Source organism: Anser cygnoides, chromosome 32 (assembly GCF_040182565.1).
Source record: "Anser cygnoides isolate HZ-2024a breed goose chromosome 32, Taihu_goose_T2T_genome, whole genome shotgun sequence".
In the NCBI taxonomy this organism is placed as follows: domain Eukaryota; kingdom Metazoa; phylum Chordata; class Aves; order Anseriformes; family Anatidae; genus Anser; species Anser cygnoides.
This window is the reverse complement of record NC_089904.1, coordinates 416582-441669: the sequence shown is the minus strand read 5'-3', so window position 1 is coordinate 441669 and position 25088 is coordinate 416582. Positions and strand designations below refer to the sequence as shown.

Sequence of the window (25088 nt, the reverse complement as noted above, 5' to 3'; positions counted from 1 at the left end):
CAAGCCTGTCTGCGTCTGCCCATGTGTTCAGACAGGGTGTGCTCTGCATGTGCCATCTGCCCCGGGCAAACCTTCTGTCCGTGTGAAGCACTTCACTAAGTAAAGGGGGGATTTTGTTCTCTCCTGAGGCTGGGGGGAGCAAAGTGGGGGTGTCTCCATCTGCCTGTGCCCTCCAGGCTGTAACCCCCCTCCCCACCCCTTCCAGGTACTGTCATGGGGGGCAAACCCCCATTCACTTGGTGCCCCTTACTTTTGGTGTGGAGACTCCCCATTCAGCTCCCTCCTTTGAGGATTCAGTACAGCAACAATATTGCTTCTGTGATGGGGGCTGTGTGGTGCTGGAGGTCTGCTCCCCGCCCCCCCAGGACACCTCCAAACCCTCCCTGTGACCCCCAGCTGGGGCTGCCTGGGAAGGACAATGCACGTGGGGCAAACAAGCCTCGTCCTCTCTATCCTGCTCTGTTCAAAGCCTGGAAAGCGTTGGGAAGGAAGCCAGGGCTGTGCACGATTCCTCCCTCCTGCTCTTGTGTTACAGAGCTCGGCTCAAGCCTTTCTGCCCTGGTGAAGCATCCAGCCCCCTGCAATAGCCCTCATTGCTCTGTGTCCAGCTGCAGCAGGGCCCGATGGTTGATGCTGCCGCTCCCCAAACCACGGTCAGCTCTGAGATGCGGTGGTGGAGAGATGCTGCAGCAAAGCATCCTCTGCATCTCCCTCCCCTTTGCAATCCCAGCCCCGAGTTCAGCATCTCTGGGGCAGCTGCTTCCCACCCTGCAGCTGCCTCCCCAGTGCTGCGGTGTGCATCTTCCCCAGCGTGCATCCTCCCCTTCGCTGCCGGTGGCTGCTTGCCTCTGGTTTTGTCATTTTTAGCTGTTTCTTTCCTGGCTTCCCCCTGTGCTGCAGGCTGGGAATGGTACGGTCCTCCCTCCAGCTCCCGTTGCTCCGTGGATATTGCTAGAAGGTGAAGGCATCGGCGCACGCTGCGGAGGCTGCAGCGGCTGCAGCCAGCCCCGAGACACCTGGGAGAGGAGGCAGAAGGGACTCGGCGTGGAGGCTCGTGCTCAGCTACGGCCTTCTCCTTCTGCCAGCCTCACACAGGGGCTGCCTGCAATCTTAGCGAGGCACCATGACCCAGGGCAAGGTAGGTGGGAGGCCAGTGCTGGGCTGATGGGTCGTCATGCATGCATAATTGCTGCATGGCTGGGGGGGGGTGAATGGGTTGGAGTGAGGGGGTTTAAGGGATAAAACAATTGCTATGGGGGGGGGGGGGGGGGGAGAAGGGGGCCGGGTACCAGTGAAAAGCCTGGTTTGGGGTGCACTGGTCCCTGTGGTGGTGAGTGTTTTGGCAGAGGAAGGGGATGGAGGTGATTATGGGGTTGGGGGCTGTTTTTCCTGCTGCTGGATGTGGAGCTCAACCCTGGCATGGGAGCTGTGGCTCTTTCTTCCACCCATCCTGGATGCTGGGGACCTCTGTGGGGTTCTTGTGCTTTTCCATCCATGCTCCAGCACTTGGTACTTGCCTTTAGCACCTCGTGATCCGGGGAGCTGTGGGTTTTGGGGTGCCCCAATGCTCTGCTTCCTGGGAGAGGGGGGGCAATGCATCCTCTGCCAGCACAGTGCACCATTGCCATGACAACGAGGCTGGAGGCTGCCCGGATGCAGGCAGCCCTGGCCCTCCTGCATCTCTTTGCTCATCTCCAGGGTCTTGCGTGCTCTTGGCCACCACGTCCCTGAGGACAGAGGAGGTGGCACAGTTATCCCGAAGCAGCTGGGTCAGCTCATGTGTGTCCTGGGATACTCTGAAGGGCTTGTTGCACCTTTTAAATTAAGACCTTTGTGCAGGGACTGTGCTGTCTGCCCCAGGGCTTGTTAGTCTGTCTACTTCATTTCGCGCTTTTTGGGTCCTGTGACCCAGGGGGATGCTGTCCCTGATGCTCAGCTGGTACCTGTCTTGGCAGCAGGGACAGGGTACCAGGCTCATAGCTTATCCTGGGACAACAAAGATACTGCTAGAATGTTAAAGAGATAATGTTCCACGGAGAAGAAAGTTGTCAGATGTCCTGATATGGATTTCAACCCTGCCATGGGAGCTGTGGCCATTTCTCTTTGCTGGGACTTCGTAGTTTGACAATGTGGGGTCCCAAATCCCTTAGCTGCATCTTCAAATTGTGGAAGGCAGAGTGGCTGAGCCTCTAGATGGGCAGAGAGGAACAAGTTGGTTGGCACTTTCTGGGGTCTTGGAGAAACTCCCCAAAATGTGGTTGTACGTGAAAATGAAGGAGCTGAGGTGGTGTGTGTGCGTTTTGTCTAGAAACTGAAAGTCTTTATTTTGAGGGGAAATTCAGAAACAAGTAGGCTGAAATACAAAAAATGAGTTGGATGCTTTCCAGTGTTACACTTGAGCCTGAGGCACACGGAGGGCTCTGGGCAAGGCTGCCTCTACCCTCAGACTTGCTTGGTTAGCTACAGTTTTTCATCCTCTTTGTCATGCTGAATGTTTTCTCATCTCTTCCTCAGTCAATCAGGGGATGCTTGTTCCTGGGGATGCTTGTTCCTGGGGATGCGTAGATGGGTCCAGCACCAGGAGCTGCTGGGTCTCCTCTCTCTGGGTCCTGGGACCAAATGGAGGAGCCCCAGACCTCTGCCTATGCCTTTCTGGGTTCCCATTGCAGGGCTGTTTTTGTGCCATTTTATAGTCTAATGTCTCTCTTTTTTCCCCCCCCCCCCCCCCCCCCCAAATTTCTGTGCAGCTGTCTGTGAACAACAAACCCCCCAACCCTGAGGGGCAAGGGGAGAAGAAGGACAATGCCACAGCTCCACCAGCCCCTCCAACCTACGAGGAGGCGACAGCAGGAGAGGGGATGAAGGCCAGCGCTTACCCTCCTCCCCCATCAGTCCCGCTCCACCCCAGCTGGGCTTACGTCGACCCCAGTAAGTCCTCCTGTGGCTGTACCCAGGGTGAGCCCCTTGCAAAGGGGGGAGAGGGATGCAAAGATTGCCCTGGGGCTTGTAAAGGAGAGAGGAGCCAGGGATGTGGCACCCACTGTGAGCCATGGTAGAGCTCACTGTAGAGTTATGTCTGTTAGCTATATATATGTAATTAAATAACAATAATAAAAAAGGCCAGATTGCCAAAGCACTAAACCATGCTGCCTTCCAGATATGGGACTAAACCCCTGTGCTTTGTCCCTTTCCAGTATGGGGATGGTGAAATCCTGGCTCCCAGCTTGCCGCACTGGGCAGTGCCAGCTCCCAGGGCTGGGGAGCGTCCTGGTGTGGTGCTCCCAGCGCTGCAGGCTGCAGTCCCCCCCCCTTCCAGTTCCTGCTTCTTTCACAGAAGCTGCTGAACTGGCAGAATTGACATTGTGGCATCAGTGATGTCTGGCTGCTGCGGGCGGGTGTTTAGAGCCAGTGGAGGTTAAAACTCCGCTGGACTCGAAGGCTGAATTGTTCCAGCGTTGGTTTGCATGGCCACGAGTGTGACCCCTGGGCAAACAAGAAGCTTTTCTTCCCGGCTGCCACTTGCAGCCTCCGCTTGGGGCTGTGACAAGTGGACAAAGGTCCGGCTGTGCCCGATGCAGGGGAGCCAGGGGACGCAGAATGTGGCGGCTGGCTGGAGGGAACGAGCATGCAGGGCTGCTGAGGGCAACTGCTCTGTCAGCACGGTTTTAGCTGCAGAGAGCACTGGATTTAAGGACTCCCAAGTCCTTTTGCTCTGCTCCATCCTCTTCCTCTGCTTTGCTTTGGCAGCTGCCCATTCCGGCCAGCAGGGACGGTCGCAGCTGCAAGGATGAAGAGGTTTAGGGAAGGGGCAAGAGCAAGCTGAACCCGCCTGAGATGTGTGTACCTGCATGGTCTGATGGTTTCACAGACTTTTTTCCATTCTTGCTTGCCTTTGGGGATCAGAAAGAGGGGGTAAATAACCTCGCAGCTTGCTGTAATAACCATCTGTGTCTTTCCACTGTCATGATGAATTACAATGAGTAAAGCCCAAATGGTTTAGGACGCTGGATTCTGGGTATCACAGAGACCTTGTTTAGGTGATGCATCAACTCTCAGCTGCACTGTGGGTTGCAGCTCCCACAGCAGGGGTCTGGAGGTGGGGGGACATGCCACGGGGCTCTGCCTAATGGCTTATATGAGACTGGAAGTAGCTGGAGAGAAGTGACGCATGTTTTGGGTTGCATCCTTGAGTCGCTAGCTGGGGACACGCTGTCTTGCTGCCTGAAACAGGGTCATGGGTGGGAGATGACTGGTGCTAGGGACACTTTCCAGGGAGGAGGAAAACCCTCCGTTCCTCTCAGGCATTTAGATCTTTAATTTGGTGTTTAGGTGCCTTGATTGCTTTGAAGCAGGAGGCACTGAAGTGCCCTGGGGACATGGGCCTCAGGTGCTCTTGGCCACGCAGACGATGACAGATCTTGCAGAAATGAGGATGCATGGCAGGAGTGCATCCCTGCTGGGGCACAGAAGACGGCACGAGAGATTTATTAGGCACAAAAGGAGCATGAAGGATTCATTTCCTGCCAGTGGCATCCTTAGATCCAGCTTCTACAATAAGAGCAAGCAGCCTTTGACCTGTAAAATAGAAGAAATTTAGGACCAGGGCCTTGAATTTGGCTATGCTGGTGTCTGCAAGCCTGTCTTTGGTTTGCGTGGGCTTTGCTTCCATCTGCCCAAAGGATCCGAGTATCACTGAGCTATAAAGCTTTGAGGAGGAGAGACATCTGTCAAACAGGCAGGGACATGAACGTATAGCTGGTGTAATCACATAAGCCTTGTTTCTATAGGAAACCCAGCTAGAAGACTTAGTAACACAGGTGGGGGGATTTGCAAGAGAAGTAACGCAGGGGAACGATGTGCTAAGATCATTCAGATCTTATCATCAGATGTGGTTTCAGTATTTCATTTTTTTTCTTAAGCATGAGGTTCAGGAGTGGGAGAAGGCTGCAAGAAACTCCAGCAACAAGAGCTTGTATCACAGAGCCCTCAGCAAAGCAGAGATGGGCTGTGTGGTGCAGCGGTTTCGGGGGAAGGTACCCCCGGCAGCTGCATTGGAGTTCTTTCCCCTTGCTTAGGCTTGCTCACAAACTGGTCTGACTGTGTGCACAGAAACTGGATTCAGGGATGGCCCTTCTGAAAAAGCTGTCTGAAATGAGCTTCTCCCAGAGAAGAGGACACGCTCTTGACATTAAAAATGATGCAGACACAACCTAAGCTCAGGCAATTACGGAGCAGCGAGGGAATCCTCCTGCTCCGGAGCTCCTGATGGGAATGACTGCGGTGCTGAGTCACAGCTCCTCTTGGGGATGTTTTAATGTTCTGTGAAAGGTGAATGAGGAGATGGTACAAGACCTCTAATTGTCGTTAAAGAATTGCTGTTATTGTAGACAGGAAAAAACCCTGGCATCCTTGTTGTGTTGGGGCTTGCAGAAGTATTTTTCCCCTTTTTGTTCTTGAAGATGCTCCTAGTATGATACAGGAATGAGAAGGGAGTGGAGCACATCCCAGCATACCTCATTTTCATGGTGCAATAAGAAAAAACTAAAATTTGGGCCTCCTGAACTGTAATTGATCACCGGGGTCAAATTATTGCGGCTTGGGAGGGAGCGAGGCGATGGGAGCTGACCTCTGGCTTCTGCTTCAGGCACAAGCCCCAGCTATGGCAGCGGTGGGTACCCCGGGGACACGGAGATGCTCACGACCTTCAGCTGGGATGACAGGAATGTGCGCAGGGTGTTCATCAGGAAGGTAAGGGGCAAGAGCCGTGTCTCTCCAGGCTCAACCTCCTCCTGCAAAGGCAGGAGAGCAGCCCCGGCCTCCCAGAGGAACCTGGCTGCCCTGGCTTGGGCTCCCCTGGACCACGGAGCTGCTCTGAGTTGGGTGGGCAGTGGGGAGCCTGCGGCTCGCCCACTGGCTGCTTCTCGTTCCAGGTTTATGCCATCCTGATGGTCCAGCTCTTGGTGACTCTTGTTATTGTGGCTTTCTTCACCTTCTGGTAAGTCTCCCGTAGCTGTAATGCTTGCTTTGTCCTATGCATGATCTGCTCCTGTACGACCCATTACACAGGGGTATTTTCTGTTCTGTAGGTACGTGAATTATTTCAGGTACTTCAACATAAAAACAAGACTGAGGGGTCCCTGGGAGGTCCTTCTGCTATCTCCTCTGAATGTCCCCTGAACAGTGCATCATCCCTTCTGGGTGCCATCCCCAGCAGAGAGACCCGAGCTGCTTGCCCTTGCATTTAACTGCTGCTTCAGCCGTGCCCTGTATCTTTTTTTCTTTCGGGAGTTATCGATGCCATCAGAGCCCCAGCTACAGGGACTGGGTTACCTGCCCTCGCAGAAGCAGATACCCCACGTTCGCACAGCTAGCTCAGGTGTCTGAGCATTTTGGGCATGTGCAGCTCACGTTGCCTCCGGAATAAATAATGAATCACTGTCAGCCCGAGGTGCTGACCTCTTTAATCGCTTCTCGGAGAAAGCAGCAGCCACGCCGCGAGCAAGTCCAACGGTGTCACCGATAACAGCAGGGCTGTCCTGCCAACTTGACAGCTGGAATTTCTTTCCAGCTGGCTGGTCTGCTGGGTAGAGTCCTCTGTGTTTTTGCACATATTCCCACTCTGTGTCACCCCGTGCACATTCCCAGGTTTAATTTAGCAGCAACCTGTAAAGTGATTGGCATTTTTATGCTCTGCTCAGTGTCCCTTTTCTGTCTTGCAGCGAACCGGTCAAGGGGTACATTCAGACACATTCTGCTTGGTACTGGGCTTCCTAGTGAGTATCTCTGTCTTCTCCTCTGGCCATGCATGCTCTGAACAGCTCTGGATGTGGCTGTAGTGATGCAGAAACACTTTCCAAACACTTTTGTATCTTGCATTTGAGAAGTTGCTCCAATATGTGTGCAGGGGAAGCCAGGGAAATTCATGGATATTTTTGAGGTGAGAACAGAAAAAGAAAACTTCACTTAAAAGAGTCTGAGACATGACATGCGCTGGATACCTCCAAATAATTCCCAAAAGAGGGCTTGTTGCTCTACGAACCAAGGTCAAAATAAATGTATGAGTATTGCTTGCAGAGCAAACTGGGTAAAATGGAGGATCTTCCAGGTAAGCTCTGCAGAAACCCAGATGTGAGAGCTGAAAATACACAGTGGGTACTTGTGGGCTTAATTTTGCATGCTCCCATGGAAAGCAAGGAGGTTGCCTGGGTTTGTATCCCATGTCTTGATAAGCAACAGATGAAGAAGGATGTGGGCAGTGTTGGGGTGGGTGCATTTGGAGATACCAGGGTGACTCTGGCCCTGTCTCCATCGGGGCTGTCACGCCAGGCTCATCATCGGGGAGCAGCCTTTGGTGCCCACAATTTGGGATTCCATTCATTAGGCCAGCCTGGTCTGAACGGTCAGAGAGGAGGTAGCTAGGCTGCACCTCCGTGTGCTAATATATTTGCAGTTGTGCTGTTTTCTGGATGCTGCTTGGGTTAGTGCTGCTAATTAAGCAGGCAGAGAGCACGATGCAATTGCTTGTGAATGAGGTTCTGCGAACCTGGCTTTAATTAGTTCACACCCAAATCACGAAATGTGTCCAGGCCCGGAGATGAGACACCAGCTTATATAACTTAGAAAAAAAGACTTAAAATAGCAATAATAGAAGGCAACTGGCACCGGCATGGTTCTTTGACCTTAAAAGAAAATAATTTGCTCATCCTTGGCCAATTGGTAGATTGGAGAAGCAGTGCTGCCTTGCAGGGAGACAAGACCAAGGTCTATGCTTTTACCTTTGGGCTCATCTCTTGCTGCTTTCTGGCCAGTTAGCATTTACTTCTTCCTATCCTTCAGCAGGAGCAATATTGTCTTGGTCCAGCTGGGGACAGGTTCTGTACTTGAGGGACTCAAATTCTGTCTGTCCCTTTCAGCAAGTCAACCCTTCCCTCCGTCCCCAGTGTCTCCAGTTGCTTTCCCTGGTCTGGGTCTGGGTCTCCTTTGTGCAGAGACCTGACATCTCCGTCTACACCTCTGAATTAAAAGTGGGTACCTTAGGGCTGCTCGGTGATGGCTCAGGGAGAATAAAGCAAGAGCAGATGTTCGTAGTGAGTGCAAAGGAGACGGATAACTGCAGCAGCTCTCTTTGCTCCCTACTTGCTAGCTTTCCATCTGTTGAGCTGTGCCCACTCCAGCTTTCCTGGTTTCCCTGTGGGAGAGCAATGCTCAGGTTTATCTTTGGTGCATTTATCATGGCCCGTGGGTTTTGCCGTCATGTTCATTTATTAGACCTAAGGTGACTGGCTATCGTGCTGCCATCGGCATGCTTGGAAGCTGCTCTCCCCCCCCCCAGGCACAAGGGTGAAAGTAGGTGAGCAGGTTCCCACTGCGCCGAACCCCATCAGCAGTGTGGAAAAACACCCGGGCTGCGTGACGGCCAGGGCAGGGGGAGACCATCCCTCAACTCTGGGATTTTTGCTTTGCTGAAGGGTCAAGTCATGTGAGATAAATAACTCGTAGGTGACCTGGGGATGGCATGTGCAGCACATTAGGCTTGGGTCTGTGAGCTTCAGTGTCCTCAGAGGATCCTTCTGGTGAGCTCTTCCTCCAGGGCTGGTGTGGTGGCACGGAACAACTCCATTCTCCAACCTGACCTTCCCCCTGACCTTAGGCAAGCCACTTAAACAAAGATTCATGGGGCTGGTGGAAGGGCTGCTGAAATCCCAGCAGGATTCCTCGAGCCCACCAAGCCAGCTGGGATGCCAGTGATGATGACAAAGAGGGGCAGAGCCGAGCCACCTCCAGTCAAGGGACTCACGCAGCGAGGAGTCGTCAACAACAAATGCCTTTGGCTGTTCCATCTACCCTGGCCCTGAATGCTACCCTTGCTCTGCTCCAAAACTGTCCTTCAGGTTCTCCAAGGGTGGTTGTACTGTCCCACCTTAGGGACTGCCATAGGCACAGCAGGCAGCTTTGGGCAGAAAATGAATTCAGCAAGAGGCTGTTGCTGCCTCGATTCCTACCCAGCCTTGACCTCTGGCACAGTGCTTGCATTTAGGCAGTGCAACAGAGCACTAAGGCTTGTCACCTGGAGACTTCCCTCCTGCTTCAATACACAATGCTTATGTCTTCATCCCTAATATGCTTTTTTTTTTCTCTTTGTAGTGCTGTTTTCTTTGTGACCTACTTGATTCTTGCTTGCTGCTCTGGACCCAGGTAAAATATTTTCTTTTTGGATTTAAAACAGCCCGATGAAGTGAAGGATGAATGCTCTCGTCTTGCTGCAAACATGACCAACATCATTGCAGAGAGGGGATGGGGTTGTGCTGGGGCAATGATGCAGGGCAGGAGGTGGCAGCTGTACTTCCAGGCCTGATGCAGTTGGGAGTTGCTGCAACACTGCACTAAAAACTGAAGTCAAATTGAGGATGAAAAGGTAGATGTGTTGCAGCCCAAACTGCACTGCTGCATTGCTCCAAATGTTCGTTGTTAAATACCGCAGGGAATGGTCGTCTTTGCTTTTCCTGGCTGCTTTGCTGCAATCTCATGGGGGCATTTGCCCTCTTGGCCTCAGAGCACCCCGAATGCTCTCTCATTCCCAGCGGGATGACTGTCCCCTTGCACCACCCCTGCCATTTGCTGCACAGGCCATTAATTACGTGGCACATCTTATGCAACCTGTTGTGGAGCGCCGCTGACTACCGCTGCCCTCTGCATCGCAGGGCTGACCAGCCCCTGTTTATTCACTTGCAGGAGGTATTTCCCATGGAATCTGATCCTGCTGAGCATCTTTGTAAGTAGCACATCTGGACAGTGTCGGCCCTGCCCCTCCAACCAGTGCGGGTTTCACAATGGCTTTAGGCAGGAGAGAAAAGAATCTGGGCTCTGAATTCCTGTAGAAAGCAGGAATTTAATCCTCCACTTGCCCTGCACTTGGGCTGAGGAGCTGTAATTGAACTAAAATGTGATAAGCAGGAAAGAAGGGAGCCTCTGTTTAAACCCTTCTTCACTGAGAGGGTGGTCGCACACTGGAACAGGCTCCCCAGGGAAGTGGTCACTGCACCGAGCCTGTCGGAGTTAAAGAAGCGTTTGGACTGTGCTCTTAGTCACATGGTCTGAAATTTGGGGTAGACCTGTGTGGTGCCAGGAGTTGGACTCGATGATCCTTATGGGTCCCTTCCAACTCAGGATATTCTGTGATAAAACAAAAGGCCTGCAGAGGCTGTGGGAGCTGGGGTAGGGTGCTGGAGGCCTGTGCAGGAGGGTGGAAGGATGGGGAAGGTGGGACTGCTCCCAGTGCTGAGAAGCTGCCCTCATTTTAACCTGTCCTGTGGACATTCATCACTGGAGTCTTAGAAACTATGTGACAATTGCTTCTCCTGGGCATCAGTTTGAGGTTTCACTACCCTTGTAGTTATCATTGTTCCTGCAATTGAGATGTTTTATCTGCTGAGTCTCTCTTCCTGGGACATGAACGCAAGAATAACGTGGCTCTCTTTCCCCCCCAGACCCTCTCCATGGCTTATCTCACTGGGATGCTTTCCAGGTAGGCTGAGCACATGGTCCCTGGAGGTTTTCTGGTCCTATGTCCTGGGCTTTTCTGTGGGAAAACTGCCTGGTTTCTGAAATAAAAGGACCACTTGATTTCTTTGGAGCTGTTCTGGTAGCCACTTAAAGTAACCACCTTCCCTCTTAAAAACACTTTTTAAAGAACCTCTCTGAGAGGCATGGTGCCACCCCTTCTCTGTCACCACTGGAGTAGAACAGGGTAGTTCTTGGCTGTGCTGAGCCTTGTAGGAGAGCACTAGAGAGCCAGGGACAAGGCAGTGCCTGCACAGATGGCCGTAGGGGACTGCCATAGACTGATCTCACCCCTCCCGACAAGCAGCGCCCTACCAGATGGGGCCGGAGTGACACAAGGAGCTTATTTTCCAGCAGTTTCATTCTATTTTGTAGTCTCCAGCTTGCTCCCTTTTGCTTGTTTTTACTGTTACAATCTGCTCACAAGATCAGCCCTGGTTCACGTGGGTCCCTGGTGATGAGGCAGACGAGCCAGTGGGTGTTGATGGATGTGTGCAGGGCACAAAGAAAGTGGTGGCTTCAGCAGCTCAGGGAAAATACCAGTGATATCGCTCTCCAGTCAAATCAAAGGGAAGAGTGGGGGGCTGGCTCTTGGGGCTGAGCCTAGTGCTGTAACCAAAGTCAGCGGGCAGACATACAAATATTTGTATATGTAAGCTTATCGTCTTTCTGCCTGTTCAAATCCTGCCCTGCAGATTTCCAAAACTCAACCCCCCCTGTTACAAGCATAGCCACAGAGTAACAGTGGCTACAGCCTTCTGATTTCTCATTGTGCTGCAATGACATTTGTCACACTATTTTTATTACCTCCCAGTTTGAATCCTCCCCTTCTCCATCTGTCCATGGACAGAGAGATTTTTATAGCAAGCTCTCATCTTAGCTACTCATGAGTTCCCAGGAGGAATAGAGGTGCCCTCCTGCCTACCCTATTCTATTTAAAGCAGGAGGAAAACCCATCTAGTGTTTTTTGGGTGTTTTCTCTCTCTCCTTCCCTTTTGACACTTAGAACGATCGTTGATAAGGTCATTGCTGCTTCTGCCCCAAGGACTCACGCTTTTCCTGTACACCCCCAATGAGCTTCTGCCTGTCTTGATCTCTCCTCCCATCCATCCCTTGGAAACCCTAGAAAAGTGGCTCTGCTGTTAATTTTGCAGTTATTACAATACCAAGTCGGTCCTTCTGTGTCTGGGGATCACAGCCCTGGTGTGTCTGTCTGTCACCATCTTCAGCTTCCAGACCAAGGTCAGTCTGTGCCGCTCAGTCCCTCTGGGAGAGGCAGTAAATGGGGTCAGGCAGGGCGAAGGGGCAGATCTGTGGGGCTCTGGATGCAGGAGTGATCTGAGGGATGCTGGGGTGCAAATTGAAGGTTATGCAGATGCCAGAGCAAGCGATATATTGGGGTATAGATGGGGTGAGAAGATGCTAATGTATGGGGTAAGTTGTGAGTGGGTGGGTTTTTTGGTTTGTTTTTTAGGAGTAGGCTCGGATACATGAAGGCACTAACATAAATGTGCATGAAGGGCTTTTGGATATCAGGGATGAGATGGGTACAGAATTTGTGCCCATGGCAATAAAGGGGGTGTGGTGAGTGTTTGGCTCTGCCACAGGGATGGGAGCTGGGCTACAGGACCTGAGATGCAGATGGAGGAATTGCCATCTAACAACAAGATGGGTGCAATGCTGGGGAGTCCCTCCCTGCAGGTGTGGGGGGGCTCCCCCTCACTGCCTCTGCAGGGCCCCCTGCCCTTGTAACGCAGTGCTCTTTGCCTCTGCAGTTTGACTTCACCTCCTACCAGGGTGTCCTCTTTGTGATGCTCATGGTGCTCTTCTTCGGTGGCATCATTCTGGCTGTGATACTGCCCTACCAATACGTGAGTAACAACCCGCGTCCCTCCTTCCTCACCCAGTCCCCATCAGCACAAAGCAGGCAAGCTCCAGGGCTCGTCTTCAGAGGGGCGTCCTGAAATGTGCAGAAACACCAGCAGAAATGAAAAGCCAGGTGGCTGTTGCCTGCCCGTTGTACAATCAGATATCAGGCTGTAGGACAGCACTGGCCTGGGGCTTGAGGAAGTTTGCTTCTGTTCCTGCAGCTGTGGAGTGACCCCAAAGCAGCTTGCACCACCTGCTTGTGCCTCAGTTTCCCCTCCACTAAAACCAGGGTGGTGAGCTGGCTGAAGTGTTGTCCTGCCCTGAATTTGGGCTAAGAGCCCTGCTTTGTTTGGGGCAGGCCTTGGCCTCTGGACAAGTGCAGCAGTGAGCCTGTCTGGCCAGGCTTGGCTGTAGCCATGCTACCGTGAGGCACAGTTCTGCGATGTTTAAATCTTGAGGCTCAAATTTTTTTGACAGAAATAAGCCTTTCTGGGGGGTGATTGAGACCCCAGGAAGAAGTCCAGAGCATGACAACCACCTTGTTGCTCCTCCAGCTGCTGCCAGTCCCTCTTGCATGTGTCCAGCCCCTTCCTTTGGCCTCCCATGCCAGCCCTCTGCATCCCTGCTCTTGGCTTGAACCTGGTGTTGTCTGTGTCCAAGCAAAACCCTGGAGCTACTTGTGACCACGCCTGATAGAGGGTTTGGTGTGGCAGCATGGAGCATCTGGTCTCCATCCAAGAGTCTCATTAGGTGAATCGTCATTCAGGCAAGAGCCTGACAGACTCTGGAAGAGATCCTGATGAAAGAGGGAAGGTGTGTGGGGCTGTGGGGCCACCATTAATCACCCCGAATGCCTGCTTGTACTGGTGACAGCAGCACCTGGCTTTGATCACGGCAACCTTTAAGTGCCCTCCAAACCCTTCACAACTCACCTGGCTCCTCTAGGGACTTGAGTCATAATCAGTGGGCCAGACCTGCAGGAGATGCTCCCGCTGGTACCAGCCCTGGAGTTGACCTGATGATGCACAAATACATGAGCTGGTGCTTCCAAAACCAGAAGCTTGGTTTTGGGTTGTCTTGGCTTGGCATCCATCTCCCCTCTTCTGCAGACGTGCGCGTAAACCAGGTGGTGGTGCCAAGCTGCTGCCATTAAACTGTTGAGACAACTGCTCTTTATCTTGCAGCCTGTCAAGATAAGCATAGCTTGAGGCAGCTTGTAATGAGCTTGTCTATCTCGGGAGGCAGGCTGCGATCTCGGGGCTGAATCAGCCATCCATGTGGGCAACTTCTCTTGGAATGTAAGCAACATCTCCGTTAGCGCTGTAGGTTACTGTGCCACAGCAAGCAAGGGCTGGGATTTGGTCTTAATTTCAGTGAATTTCCTGCTGTGACTCCAACAGATGAACACACTTCAGCTTTAATTAACATGCAAAACTTCGTCTGGCTCTTGGAAGCAATTGGTGTTTCTTCCAGTGGGATCAGCTTGGCTGGATAAATAAACACCTTCTAGGGCTGCTGCAAAATGCATTTCCATCAGGGCTGTGCTGAGAGGTTTCCACAGAGACTGCAGCTGTGTTGAAGTAGGCTATTCAGAAACACGAGCACCTGGTCTGGAAGCATATGAGCCAAATAGACATAAAGACCAAAGTGAGAGAGGAAACTGAGGCACAGCAACCTATCTTTCCCACAAAAATGACAACAATAGAAACTGGATTGGAACTGGAAGTGATGCAAATTCTGGGCTATTAGAGCACTTTTCCTAACTTGTATCCTCCACGTGAGAGCTAAGCTCTCTTCTGTGTCAAGTCCTAACTAACTAGTACACTTGCAGGCACTGACCGATGGATTTGTTTCTCTAGGTCCCCTGGCTCCATGCCATCTATGCTCTGCTTGGTGCCATTATCTTTACTATGGTAAGTGTGGTGCTGGTCACAGGGCCTGGGATTGTACTGGAAGGAAAAGTAAGCAAGTAAATGTGGAATAAATGCTTCTTGCCTTGAAGGGTGCCTAGGGAAGGGAGAAGAGTGAGTTTCAGGATTGCAGAGAGCTCCACATCCTCCAGTGGCTCATGAATAGCAATTACTGCAGTGACCTCAGCCTTGTCCTGGGAAGGTGCTGGTGTACGTGACGGTGCTGGTGCTGAGCATGGTGCGATTGGCAAACCCATGCTGTAAGCGCAATACTAGGTGTGAGCAGCAGAAAGTATTGTAGGGGCAGGGCAAAAGGCAGTTCCACAGTGGGAGCAGAGACTAAGCTCTGACACAGCAATAGGAGCCAGACTGCAGTGCTCAAAGGGAGCTCAAGGATGAAATGAGGCAGCAAAAGTGAGCAAAGTCAAGGCAGGACTGGCTGGGTGGCAGTGGGTATGAACTTCCATAACAAATGGAGGTATTGGACAACAGTCAGAGACCACGGTCTGGGATTAAGGGGCATTAGGAAGGTTCACTGCAGGCAGGAAAAGCCCTGAAACAGGGCAGCTCCTCGAACTGAAGTTGAAAAGGTTTCATTCATTCTTCCATCTGAGCCTTTTCCCGGAGCATGTCCGGGCAGTGCTGTGCTTGCCATTCTGGTGTGGGCATTGTTTGGGAAGATGCTTGGCATTGCCTTGAGGTGGGGGTCAGGAGAAGGGCTGCCTTGGGGTTCAAGGCGGTGCGCATTGGACATGCAGTGAATAAGAACAGTTGAGCAATTTTATTTATTAGCTAATAAAGTCATTTCAAGTGAGCTTGGGTATTTCTTCTGTGATTCATGATTAAAGACTCTTCTGTAAAACACAAGGAGGCTAAACATCTTATTACTTTATAACCTTCTGTCAGAAACACAGCTGGTGGAGTGAACTGTGCCAGGCTCCAGCTCAGCCTGACCATGTCTTGGGAGATCAGTTGTTGGTTGTGGCTGGGGAGGGCAGGGGTGCCAGCTGACCCCCAGCTGTGGCAGAGATGCCCTGCCACAGCCCTGAAGAGCTCCGTGACAAGGCATCCATCTCAGGCTGGGTTGACCACAGAGTAGAGGTGAGTTGGAGATGATGATGTGTTTGAAGTCATGCAGCAAGGTCCAGGTTTTCTTGCCGCTGGACCACCACCTTGTTTCACAGCCCATGTTTCCTCCTCCAAGTGCTGTGTCCCTGCAGGCAGGCTTTATGGGTACAATCTGCCCTGTAGTCAGGTGTGATTGCAGCTCAGGGAGGTGTTAGTTCCCCTCTGGGTCTGGCTATCTCTGCTGGTGGCTCTGCAGACCTTAGTGCTGCCCAGGACCTGGGGTTTCCTGCTCTCTTTATTGGTCTGGTGGTGCTGCTGCAATGTCGTGTTGGGCTCCGGAAATATCATTACCTGGCAGGTGTTTGTGAGCCGGGGAAACGGTGGGAATAGCAAGTCCTAGGGACTGGCTGAGGTGGAACAGGCAGGAGTGCTCCTGAGCTGACCTTGGGGACACAGTTGGCATGGATCAAGCAAAGTCTTGGGAATCACCTTGAAGGAAGCAGGCCTGGAATAATAGTTAAGCTCAGGGTTTGACTATCAGAGTGAAATGAAAGAAAGGGAAAGTTGCAACTAAATCAGTGCATTGTTCAGAGCTTTTAAACAGCAGTTATGTCCCATAAAGAGTGGCAGTGCTCTTGTTGAGGGTATAGTGAAGCAACTGGGAGAACTCCTTATAGCAAAGCACTTTTTGCTTCCCTGTGCCAAATCTGCTTCTGACTGTCACTTGGTTTTCTCCTCTTTCTTCACAGTTCCTGGCTTTTGATACCCAGATGCTGATGGGGAATCGTCGGTACTCACTGAGTCCAGAAGAATACATCTTTGGAGCTCTCAATATCTACCTGGACATCATCTACATCTTCTCCTTCTTCCTCCAGTTCTTTGGCTCCAGCCAGGAGTGAGTGCAGCAAGGCAGTATCTTCTCTTTGCTGGCAAGATGCAGATGTTTAAAAAAAATATTAAAAGCAAAAGAGGGTTTAAAAACAAAACCAACAACAAACCACCCTTTCTGGCACACTAGCAGGCTCCATTCTATCAGCCGAGCAAAGCCCCTGGGTTCCTTTATGCAGCTTGTATATATGCTGTTAAGCCTTTGTGACCCAGACAGCAAAGCAGGGCTTAAGTGTTATGTCTGTCCTGCTCCCTCCACTCCTACTGAGATCAAACCAGACCAGAGACTGGGAGGCATGAGACCAGGATCTTCTCTTCCCCAGAGGCTGTCAGAGTTGCCTGTGTCCTGCACATCATGGGATGCTGAATTGCTGTGAACAGCTCTGCAAGGGAAAATAATATTGAGGGAGGAGAGGCAGGGAATTTTGCTAGGATGCTGGCAGGAAAACCACCTGAAGGAAGGGAAGAGGCTAGGGGACCCCTGTTTCTCACCTGCATTCATTCAGAGCCTCACGGCCTTTGCAGAAAAATGTTCCAAATTGTGCCTGCTTTTAGAAAGGCAGTGCATGGGAGCACATAGTCTGGGTGTCCCAGCAATCAGTCCTTCAGGCGCAAGGGAACCTGTTGTTCAGGATGTTCAGCCTTTTTCAGGACATCCCTAATGTCCTGCAGAAATAATTCTTCTGCATCCTTTGCAGCTGGCTGTGGGGCTGAGGTTGCACTTTCTTTCCTTCCCAGAGTGGGTCAGCAGGATCACTGGCTGTGGGCTCACCTCCCCAGCCCAGGAGATGTGTATGTCCTTGTCCTGAATTGTGGCTCTTCACCTGGGAGGGTTGGGATCCCACGTGAGGATTATTGGCAGGGAATGGCAGAGAACAGAGGAAAGAGGCTGAGTGTCAGAGCCCATGCAGGGCTAGGCACATCCTGATGTGGGAAATGGGCGGCTGAGATCCTGTGATCCATCCTAAGGATCTGATGCCTTCACAAGCGTCTTGGTTGCTAGAGATTAATGGTCTTAAGTGGTTATTACCCAGAGACTGAGGCCAGGGTGCGTGCTTGTTGCTCAAAATGGGCACGTCTTTGTAGCAAACACCAGTGTCGCCTCTTCCTCTTGCTCTAGCCATTTTCTGGCTTTGCTCCTCCAAACAGGGATGTCAAGGAAGGCAGTGGATGCCTCAGAGCGTGCAGGTAACTTTCCATCTTCCCCTTGCTCACATTCCCCTGTTTGGGGATTAGCTGGCTAATTTCTAACTGTAAAGCTCCAGGTGGAGATAAGAGGCCTTTTGCTCTTATTTAGAAAGCGATCCTTCCTGCTGATAGAAACCCGTATCTTCAATCTCCCTGGAATGCCGGCGCAAGTGCGTCACTGAGCTGCCTCTAGCAATCCCCGCCTGTTAGAGAAAGGCTATGCCAAAATGCTCTGTACTGCACATTCCTCCTCTGCTGCTGCCCTGGCTGTTACCCCTCACATGTTGCATCCTCCCGCTGCACGTGCTCAATGCCCTGAGCTGGGCAGAGGAAAAGGAAAGTTACTGTGCAAAGAATAAATAAAACATGCTTCAACCCCTCAGCGGCTATGCTGACCTTGTCTGTGACACAGGAGCAGAACTGATGCCTTCTGCCTCCCCACTTAAAAAAAAAAACAATAAAAATTTAGGGATAAAGAAGACTACTAGGATGTCATTAAGTTCATGACGCCCTGTTTTCTGCAGTGCAGCATGGAGGCAAAATAAATGCTTTGGGTTGCTGAGCAGGCAGAATTGGGATTAGGGCAGTATGGGAGATGCACTGAAAATTTACAAAATTTGAGTTTAGAGAGGGTTTTTTCTCACTTGAACCCATGTAGGCAGTTCCAAAATACCTTAGCAGACTGGCTATGGAGCCTCTTTTGCTCTCAGCAAAAGGTCTGTAGGTATTTCTGCTTTCCAGCTTTTGAGGAAGGATTATGGCATTATGCAAAGAGTTCTGACGGAAGTATTCCTAAAACTCCTCCAAAGGAGAATAATCCAGGCCAGAGCTCTGCAGACCCATTTCTGCACTGGGACTTCTCCAACCTGGCCCCGCACACCTTGGACTTCTGCATGAGAACACAGATCTGCAGCCCACTCTGGATCTCTTACTCTTTTTCTTTTTGGTGTGGAGTAAACTCTGCTGCTGCCTGAGCTGCTGCTACCTCCTGGCTTTCTGCTTCCACATGGGAAAAGCTTGCATGGCACCTGCTGCATCTCCAGGCCACCCAAGCGGGGATGGCTTGCTGCCCTCATGAGACCCTCTGCAGGGCTCCCTTCTTGCATGTGTCCTGGTTCCTCTTCTGTGCTGAACCCGTGGCTCACAGCCCATCCATGCCAGGCCCACTGAGAGCACTCAGATTGAAGGTGGAAGTCCCCATGGGGCTAATGCAGGATTAGGGGTGAGACATAGCCATAGGCAGGTTTCTCCTGGGTTCCCTGACCTGCTGTGCAGGGGAGGTGCAGGGCTGCTTCACTTCCTCCATGTCGATGACCCTTATCTGAGGTCTGCATCATCCAGACCCCAGCTCTGTAACCCCGTGATCCTTTTGTCCAGCCATTCTTATGATTTCATTGTAAATAGGATTTTGTATTTTCTCTGAACATTGCTAATAAATTGTTGCAAAACTGTTAGTGCTGTTGTGAGGTCTCCTTACTGAAGGAAGGTCTGTTTGCACAGCTAGTGCTTCATCCCCCGGAAGTGGAAAACATAAACAAGATTATAGCATGATGTGGCATAGCCTAAAGTTTTCGTGGAGACCAGGCTGGCTCTTCTCTGCTTATGACTAAGGCGCACATCCTACATGAAGCAATAAAATGCTTATGGCTCCAGCACAGGCATCACATGTAAAGTATTTGAGAATTGATGGCCAAAGGTCTCCTTGGGTAAGACATCTGCTCTTGCTCAGACTTGGTTTAAGTGAGTGTAGGATTCAAAACCAACTAAGTAGAGGCCAGCAAGAGTTGTAAGCAAGGTACCTGCTAAGAGAGCATTTCCAACTGCTTCTGGAGAACAACCTGACGCACTAAGCTTTCTCTAGAGAGAGTGGGAAAAAATAAAAGCCTCCAGAGAGCTATTCATATGATGTAAATCAATGCCTACACTGGGCGGTGAAATCTCCTCTCTCTCTCCATCAGCCATGGAGGGCTGATTAGCCCAGGCTGTCAGAGCTGTCAGAGGACAGCAATACCAACTGCAGCATCTTGTTGCAGCAGATCTCTGCTCCCTAGAAGGAGCTATGCCCAAAAGGCAGGTGTGAGATTTTGTCTCCTAAGAAGCATGGCTAAATGGTGAAGTACAGCCCATATAGGCTTTCCAGCCCAGAGATGCATTTTTCTGCAGCAAGAAAATATTTTGTGTTGTGTTGGATAACTTTAGCTTAGCTGCTCCTGTAATTAACAAAAATGGAATAAAAGGCTAATGATTCAGTCCAATTTCAACACTTGACTCTAGAGGAATAGGGCAAACATTAATTTGGCCTAAAGTTGTAAGTGTAATGGGACCACTCTGAGGTGGGATGTGGAAGAAAGGAGGAGATAGAGAGATTCATCAGTGTGTGATGGCTGTCAGAAAGAGGAAGGTTATCAAGCTGCTTCCCATGCCTATAGCAAAGAGGACAAGAATTTAGGGGCCCTAATTGCAGCCAGAGAGATTCAGGGGAAACCTTAAAAAAAATAAAATAAAAAAATCCTCTTGCGCAGGAGGAGGGGAAAATATATACGTATTTTTTCCCTTCTTCCTGTCTTCTTTCCCTTTCATAATTGAGGTGCATCGACGATGGAGGGACTTCCTGCAGATCTCTGCTTGTTTTTCCCATGGCAAGAGCCAAACACAGGGGCCTGACCTTGACTCTGGCATTTGCCTCCATTTCTGAGCTCCTGGCGCCCTCTGCTCTTCATGCTGTAACAAAAGCTAACATCGGTGCATAAAATGAACCGAGGTTCCCCTAAAACCTTCCCCCTGATGGAGACAGAGTCTTTTACCCCTCTTTTTAACTACAGGCTTTCTTTTTTTTTGTCTGCTATAAAATCTCCCACTAGCTACCTATCTACGGACATGAGCAATACCAGGATGATCATGTTGTTGTTGTTGTTGTTGTTTTTGTTTTGTTTGTTTTGTTTTTAAATAACATTTATAACATTTTGTGAAAGCTTCTATAAACCAGAAGAGAGCTGGCCGCCCCCGAGATCGGTTTGTGCACACACAGGCAGGTTTCCATGCTGGCGCTGGGGGAAGCTGAAATGAACTTTATGGTTTATTTGGCCCAGCTGCGGGTGGTCCGTTGGAGCTGGTGGCTCCTGCAAGGCCCTGCCACCAGGGTGCCCCAGGCTGGGGGACCCCCAGGGCCTGTGCTCCTGCACCAGGCCTCAGCATCACCATGGCAACGCCGGGGCAAAGGGCAAAGGTGGCAGGGCCAAAGGTGACAGCCGGGGGTGGAAGCTGCCCTTCCTTGGCCTGCTCCGGTGTGACAGGGACTGGACACTTTATTTTTTTTTTAAGCAAACATCCTACAAATTCTTCTTTTCACACAAATGAACCTGCAAAGTCTGGGCTAGGAGGCCTAATAGTAACAACAGCGGCCTTGTCCCCCATCCCCCATCGCCACCCCAGGTGTGCGCATGCGCGACCCCCCCGGAACCTTTCTTCCCCGGAACCTTTCTGCGCCCGCTCGGTCCGCGCCCGGCGCTCGCGTGGGAGGAAGGCAAAATGGCGGCGCCCAGCAGCGCGGGGCTTCCCTGCTCGGAGCCCGGCGCTGCTCCCTACGGCAACTTCCCCAACTACTCCCGCTTCCACCCGCCCGAGGGCCGCGTCAGCCTCCTGCCCGGCGGCCTCTTGCGGCGGCTCTTCCCCGCGGCGGCTCGCCCGCTGCTGGGCATCGACGTGGGCTGCAATTCGGGGGTAAGGGGGCGGGAGGGGGGGGAAGCGGGCACGGGGGGGTCCTGAGGTGGAGGAGGTGGGGTGGCGGGCTGGGCTGGGGGAAAGGTGGGGGGAGGTGGTGGTGGGGGCCGTCGGGGGGCTGGGGGGTGGTGTGGGGGGCGGGGGGTGGTGTGGGGGGGGGGGGCTGGGGGTGGTGGTGAGGGAGAGACTGGTGGGGGGGGGCACGGGGGGGCCTGGGGAGAGCAAAAGGGGACGGCGGTGTGGGGCCCTGGGGTGCCGAGGGACAGAGCGGAGGGAGCTGGTGGCGTGAGGCACTGGGGGATGCTGGCACATGGAGAGGAGTTGGGGAGAGGCAGCGCTCTGGGGCAATGGGGCAGACTGAGAAGACAGGCGAGGGTGAGGGAGCTGGGGGCTGTGCGGGGCAGTGGGTCTGACCTGTAAGTCAGGAAAAGGCAGGGAGCTGTGGTGGGCTGGCTGATGGAGCAGAGCGGTGGAGGCAGGGGCCTGGGGCTCTGAGGGCGGCAGGGCAGACTGGGAAGGCTGGGGCAGGCAGTGGTGGGGTGTTGGAGGAAAGACTGCGGGAGAGGTTGCGGTGGGATGTTGGGAAGGGCAGGCTGATGAAAGCAGGGCAGTGCAGGGGCCTGTGCTGTTGGGGCGCAGTGAGGAAGGCTAGGGGAAAACGAACCAGGGAGCTGGAGAGGAATGAAACAGCCTGGAAGGGCCAGGGGATGTGGGGTGGGCAGCAGCCTGGGACGGGGTGAGCAGAGACTGAGGCAGAGACCGCTTGGGTGCAGCGTGAGGCTGTTGGTGACCAGGATGCCATCACCCTGTGAGAGAAGGTGAAGGCAGGGGTGGAGCTGCATTTGTTCTGAGCACTGAGACTGAGAGTTGGTTTAAAAGGCTGTGCTGGGTCTGTTCTCCTTCCCGTCACCTGCAGTGGGTGTTCTGAGCACCAGAGAGCTGCAGTGGGACTGCCCTAAGAGCAGGGGAGCTGGGTAGGCCTGAAACTAGACACCATAATGTGTTCCGTATAATAGTATCACCTCGTTTATCTGTCAGACAGGGCTTGAAGCTGATATCCTGGTCACGTGGTTGTGAGGGTTTTGTGACAAAGCTAGTGAATACTTAGAATTTCCTTTCTTTTGGTAGTTCGTTGTCTTTCTTTGCCTTCTCCCACTTTTTTTTCTCGTGACTTTTCTTGGTCTGCAGCTGTGCAGTGTTGTTGCATCAGCGTTCACCTGAACAATGTTTAATATAACTGTTTTAAAGTTATTTGTTTTCCTGGTCAGAACTTTATAAACCTATTAACTTAGAAATAATCATTCATTCAGGATGAAGCTACATTCTGTCTGGGGACGTGCGTGCTCTTCTCTCCCAGGCTCCTTTCCTCAGCCCCCTGCCAGGCTGTTTGAAGGCCTGCCTAAGGCCTTATCTAAAGGACAATCCTAGGTCCTGTTTCAGACGAACCTGTAGAACAGGTCAGGTAAAAGTGTTCCCAGTCCAGTTCTTTTGAAATACACAGACTCTCACCACTAGAGGACACTGCCTGCCTGCCTGTGTGAGCTAGGTGCACGTACAGTTTTCCTTGATGTCATTCAGGAACTTCTTCATCAGATCTCCTTTAATGAAAGATAAATGTGCTTGCCACTGAGTGGCGCACTCTACAATAGGAAATTCAGAAGAAAACTCTCATTAATTCTCAGATGCTGCAGACTCATGGTCAAGAAATGTCTTTTCCTTTAGCATGAGAGTAAGAAATGCATTTATTCTAAACTAGGCACTATAAATAGCTCTAAGTCTCGCTAGGGAGCTCTGAAGCTCACCTAGGGAAACCAATGATGTCTTCACCTTGATATTGGATGGGGATATTCAGCAAGATGTGCTAGTACAACTCATTCACCTTACTAAGTTTTTTTTCCAGCAAAACCCCCTGTGAGGGGAGGTAGAGGTTTAGCTCCAATTTCTGGCTGGCTTCCTGGTAGTCAGGGCAGCTGTGCTGCTTTTCCCGTCAGAAAGGAAGATTGTCAGTGAGCTTATTGTTCTGAACTTCATCAAGAGAAGGCTCTGAGTTGGTGCTCGTACCTTGCTGCTGAGAGTGGGATCCGATGTGCTCGGTGATGTTACCGACGCAGTGCAGGCCCTGTGAACTCCTGTTGTTTTCCTTTCTGCAGGAGCTAAGTGTGGCTCTGTACAGGCATCTGCTTGGCCTTCAGGACAAAAGCAGCCCAGACCAGCCTGCAGCTGGAAAGGATCTGCACCTTCTGTGCTGTGACATTGATGCAGCATTGATTGAGAGGGCTCAGCAGAGCAGCCCCTTCCCTGCCTTCATATCCTTTGCCAACCTGGACATCATGGACTCCACTTCCAGGGAGCCGTTCCTCAGCTCCTACCTGGGCCGTTTTGGCCGTTCCACCTTTGACATTGGCTTTTGCATGTCTGTGACCATGTGGATCCACCTGAATCACGGGGATAGCGGCCTGAGGGAGTTCCTGGCCTTCCTCTCCTCTCTGTGCAAGTACCTGCTGATTGAGCCGCAGCCGTGGAAGTGCTACAGGGCCGCTGCCCGCCGCCTGCGGAAGCTGGGCAGGAACGATTTTGATCACTTCCGATCTCTTGCTATCAACGGGGACATGGCGGAGAGGATAACGCAGATCTTAACGAAGGATTGTGCGATGGAGCTGGTGTGTTGCTTTGGGAGCACCAGCTGGGACAGAAGCCTCTTGCTTTTTAAATCAAACGGCTCAAATCAAGAGGGCAGGGAGCCCTCGGAGTCGTAAGTGGCTGACAAATGGCCTCTTGTGTTCCTGAATTCCCAGGCCAGGAGGTGTGCGCTGGTTACAGAGACAGGGGCAGGAATTCCTATATCCCGAGCGGGGTCAGACCTTGACCTCCCCAGGGAGTTTGAGGCAAGTGTGTGGTTCTTTTCCGTCTGTAAAGATGCAGTGACCTTGTGGGTTCCGAGGTTGCTGTTCCTAGAAAGTGCTCTTGAAAGCAGAGTTGCTCCATACGTGCTTTCTATGTATGCCAGGAATATGCCCTGGATGAAGGGAGACGCGTTTTTTGTTGTGTTTTTCTTTTTGTCCACGTAACTTTCTGAGGAAAGGGAAGGCAAATACAATTCTACTGACCTGTGTGACGTGCTGTTTGTCCTGCTTTTTGTCTTATTTTCTCTATAAAATAATTTGGGAAAGCATGTAACCTGGTTTACCAGCCATGACCAAGTTGGATCACTTCAGAGCGTGTCTGGCTGACATTTTGGTCAGGCTGCAGCCCATGCACCTCTGCCTGGAGTCTGCTTTGGCGGCTGTCAGTGGCATGATCTCTCTGGAGTGAAGGATTTCCATGGTAGGGCATGTATTCATTCAAGTGTGTAACAAAGTAAGAGCTCTTTGTAATTACATCCTTAAAATAAAAATTAATTTTATCAGTAAGCTGTTTGCTTTTTAATCTTTCTGTCCCCATTATTTTCTAACCTACACAGTCTCAGGTAACTGAGTTTACGTTGTATTTGCAGGTGTAAGTGACACTTTGGTAAGCCTGAAGCTCAGATACTGTGTTTGGCTAAGGTTGAACCATGACACCTTTGGGTTGTTTCCTGTCATTCAGTAAGATCTAGAAAGGAGAATAAAAAAACACCTAAGCAAAATGTCTTAATTTAACTTAATTTCACTTAATCTCCCGACTGGCTTTTGTTCACACCTAGTTAGTGGTTTTGTTAGCTTTTGTAGTAAGTAGGAGTCATGCTTCTGTGGTGGTGTTTAAACAGATTACAAACTTTCCACGAGTGTACTATGACAGGCAGAAATAGATAACCGATGACTCCTGCGAATTTCTGAGTTCCGCAGCTTCCTTGCTGTGAAGTGAGAGGGAAGCCCAGCTATGTGCCCGGAGCGTTGCGGCACGGGA

General features: G+C 51.5%; 2 protein-coding genes across 2 annotated transcripts; both read left to right on the top strand.

Annotated features, from left to right (window-relative positions):
• The first annotated feature begins 817 nt into the window (after positions 1–817).
• Positions 818–18937, top strand: FAIM2 (Fas apoptotic inhibitory molecule 2). The gene is made up of 12 exons (XM_013200797.3): positions 818–1138; positions 2748–2928; positions 5645–5748; positions 5931–5995; positions 6720–6773; positions 9145–9195; positions 9733–9772; positions 10488–10525; positions 11715–11802; positions 12336–12431; positions 14289–14342; positions 16157–18937. The coding sequence occupies exons 1-12, from the start codon at positions 1124–1126 to the stop codon at positions 16304–16306; spliced, it is 936 nt and encodes a 311-aa protein (XP_013056251.1). The 5' UTR covers positions 818–1123; the 3' UTR covers positions 16307–18937.
• A 2034-nt stretch (positions 18938–20971) lies between these two features.
• BCDIN3D (BCDIN3 domain containing RNA methyltransferase) lies at positions 20972–24613 on the top strand. The gene is made up of 2 exons (XM_048054690.2): positions 20972–21203; positions 23354–24613. Exons 1-2 carry the CDS (start codon positions 21012–21014, stop codon positions 23957–23959), a joined length of 798 nt encoding a protein of 265 aa, XP_047910647.1. The 5' UTR covers positions 20972–21011; the 3' UTR covers positions 23960–24613.
• Positions 24614–25088: the final 475 nt, after the last annotated feature.

Excerpts from the sequence above, each read along its gene's own strand:
- FAIM2 (XM_013200797.3), top strand. Across the intron at positions 11,803-12,335 it reads TCTTCAGCTTCCAGACCAAG|TTTGACTTCACCTCCTACCA; the intron begins GTCAGTCTGTGC and ends TTGCCTCTGCAG. Across the intron at positions 14,343-16,156 it reads GTGCCATTATCTTTACTATG|TTCCTGGCTTTTGATACCCA; the intron begins GTAAGTGTGGTG and ends CTTTCTTCACAG.
- BCDIN3D (XM_048054690.2), top strand. The coding sequence starts at position 21,012 with ATGGCGGCGCCCAGCAGCGCGGGGCTTCCCTGCTCGGAGCCCGGCGCT. Across the intron at positions 21,204-23,353 it reads ACGTGGGCTGCAATTCGGGG|GAGCTAAGTGTGGCTCTGTA; the intron begins GTAAGGGGGCGG and ends TCCTTTCTGCAG.